General features: G+C 41.9%; 1 protein-coding gene across 1 annotated transcript in view; it reads right to left on the bottom strand.

The window, feature by feature from the left end:
- LOC122251848 (uncharacterized) overlaps positions 1 to 2500 on the bottom strand; it is a 14364-nt gene that overhangs the window by 7909 nt on the left and 3955 nt on the right. The window contains exon 3 of the mRNA XM_043014041.2: positions 985 to 1151. Within this exon, the coding sequence (XP_042869975.2) occupies positions 985 to 1151 (167 nt within the window). The remainder of the gene's footprint in view (positions 1 to 984; positions 1152 to 2500) is intronic.

Below are 2500 nucleotides of genomic sequence, written 5' to 3'. Positions count from 1 at the left end.
GTATTTTTATTTGGTTTCCCATAGTGAAGCAATGCCACAGAACCCAAAGAAAACGATAAAAATAAATCACAAACTAAAGTAAAACATTATTATTTTGGATATTATCATAGATCCCAATTTTAAAGGTAAATATATCCGAAAATAAGAGGAAAAATATTATCACTTGAAATTTCATTTTCGAATCTATTACTATTACCCGAGACTGAATGGGAAAAAAATCATAATATTGTTAACCTAAACAGCTGTCCATCATGATATTTTTTATGTAAGAAAAGTAGAGCAAACTCTTTCACCGTGATAGTAAGAATAAAAAGTGTTTCGGATTAACATTGAACTTGAAATAGTGGTGTGATATATGGCGAAAAAAACTTTCTTTTAAATAATTGTCTTAATGATATGTATAGTTACTGATCCTTTATGTTTACGTCGAACGAAAATTCGTTAATAATCCCGTTTTGCAACTAAGGCACGTTCACAAGCACTAGAAATGAGACATAATAAACTATTTAAAGTGAAGTAAGATTTTTTTTCGCAGTCAATTTTTTTTTTATTCTCGATAAAGGTATGAATAAGTAAGCTAAAAAGAAGGGATATCCATAATGCTGAAGATAATAATGATAACAATTACAGTAAAGATAACAATGATGATAACAATGACAATGATTATAATGACAATAATAATAATCATAAAAAATAATGACAATAATAATAATGATAGCAGAAATAATGACAATGATGATGATCATAATAATGATAATAATAATAATAATAGCAATGATAATGATAATAATTATAATAATAATGATAATAATAATGATGATGATAATAATAATGATAATGATATAATAATAGTACTTGTAGCAAGAAGAAAACGAAAAGAAAAAAAACGTAAAAAAGAGCTCTAATAACAATAATAATAATGAATAAGAATATATAATTATACAAAAAAAAAAAAAAAAAAACACACAACAACAAAAAACTCACTTTCCTCTCCGGCGCACTTGTCCGAAACAATGCCGGGAACGGATCATCTTCTGTCGTGGACGATCGAGAAGGTGAACCCACAGACGAAGACGAAGATGCCCTGGACGACCCGGGACTTCGACGACCAAAGAACAGCGAAGGCGTTGATGAGAGTGGAAGGCGCTGAGCTGTTGATGTGGATGAAGAAAGGACTTTGGTTGCTGAAGAAGTCGGTGCGGGCGGGAAAGAAGGAGGAAGGAGAGGAGCAGAAGCGGTGAAAGGTGTTTTGTCACGGTGATCATTATTAAGGTCGTTCGTGTAGTCGTCTTCGTCATCGTCATTGCTATCATCGTCGTCGGTGTCAAAGCCATCGTCATCATCGTCCTCTGAATGGTACTGCTGATGGGTATTAGACTCAGCAGGGAAAAGTCGGCGTCTGTTCTGCGTGTGAAATCTTTGACTGGTCTGGGAGAATGATTGGTTATTGTCCTGTGAGGAAGATCGGTGTCTGTCCCGTGTCTTTGGGGAGGGGAGGGGCGTTTGGACGGAGTGGGATGGGGATAGTGAGTGGGATGAGGGTGAGGATCGGGAGTGGGATGGGGATTGTGAGAGGGATGGGGATAGTGAGAGGGATGAGGGTGAGGATAGTGAGTGGGATGGGGATAGTGAGTGGGATGAGGGTGAGGATAGTGAGTGGGATGGGGATAGTGAGTGGGATGAGGGTGAGGACTGGGAGTGGGATGGGGATAGTGAGTGGGATGAGGGTGAGGATTGGGAGTGGGATGGGGATAGTGAGTGGGATGAGGGTGAGGATTGGGAGTGGGATGGGGATAGTGAGTGGGATGAGGGTGAGGATTGGGAGTGGGATGGGGATAGTGAGTGGGATGAGGGTGAGGATTGGGAGTGGGATGAGGGTGAGGATTGGGAGTGGGATGGGGATAGTAAGTGGGATGAGGGTGAGGATAGTGAGTGGGATGAGGGTAAGGATTGGGAGTGGGATGGGGATAGTGAGTGGGATGAGGGTGAGGATTGGGATTGTGAGAGGGATGGGGATAGTGAGTGAGATGAGGCTGAGGATTGGGAGTGGGATAGGGATTGTGAGAGGGATGAGGGTGAGGATTGGGAGTGGGATGAGGGTGAGGACAGGGATCGGGACGAGGATAGTGAGGAGGATGGGAAAACAGAGTTAGGCAAGGGCAGCGAGTGGGATAGAGAGGAAGAGTGGGACGGTGAGAGAGAGTGGAATGAGGGTTGGGATAGATTGTAGGATGGAGATAGCGGCAGAGAATGGGAGAACGGGAGCAAGGATAGGGAGTGAGATGGGGACAGAGAGTGGGTTCGAGATATGGATAGGGGTTTGGATGGATTTAAGGAGTGATAGGGATCCTGGAACTGAAAGGAATCTACAGGTGCGAGAGAATACTTAGGAGAACCATTCCTTAGAGGTGGAGGTAAAATGACTTCGGCCAAAGTGGGGCGGTTTTCTCCCGAAGAGTTTTCGTCATACTTATCGGGGTCTTCATTATTTTGTTCTGTC

The sequence above is a fragment of the Penaeus japonicus genome, unplaced genomic scaffold (assembly GCF_977035675.1).
Source record: "Penaeus japonicus unplaced genomic scaffold, GWHDUDI00000001_assembly GWHDUDI00000005, whole genome shotgun sequence".
NCBI classification, from domain to species: Eukaryota; Metazoa; Arthropoda; class Malacostraca; order Decapoda; family Penaeidae; genus Penaeus; species Penaeus japonicus.
This window is presented reverse-complemented; position numbering and strand designations above follow the sequence as displayed.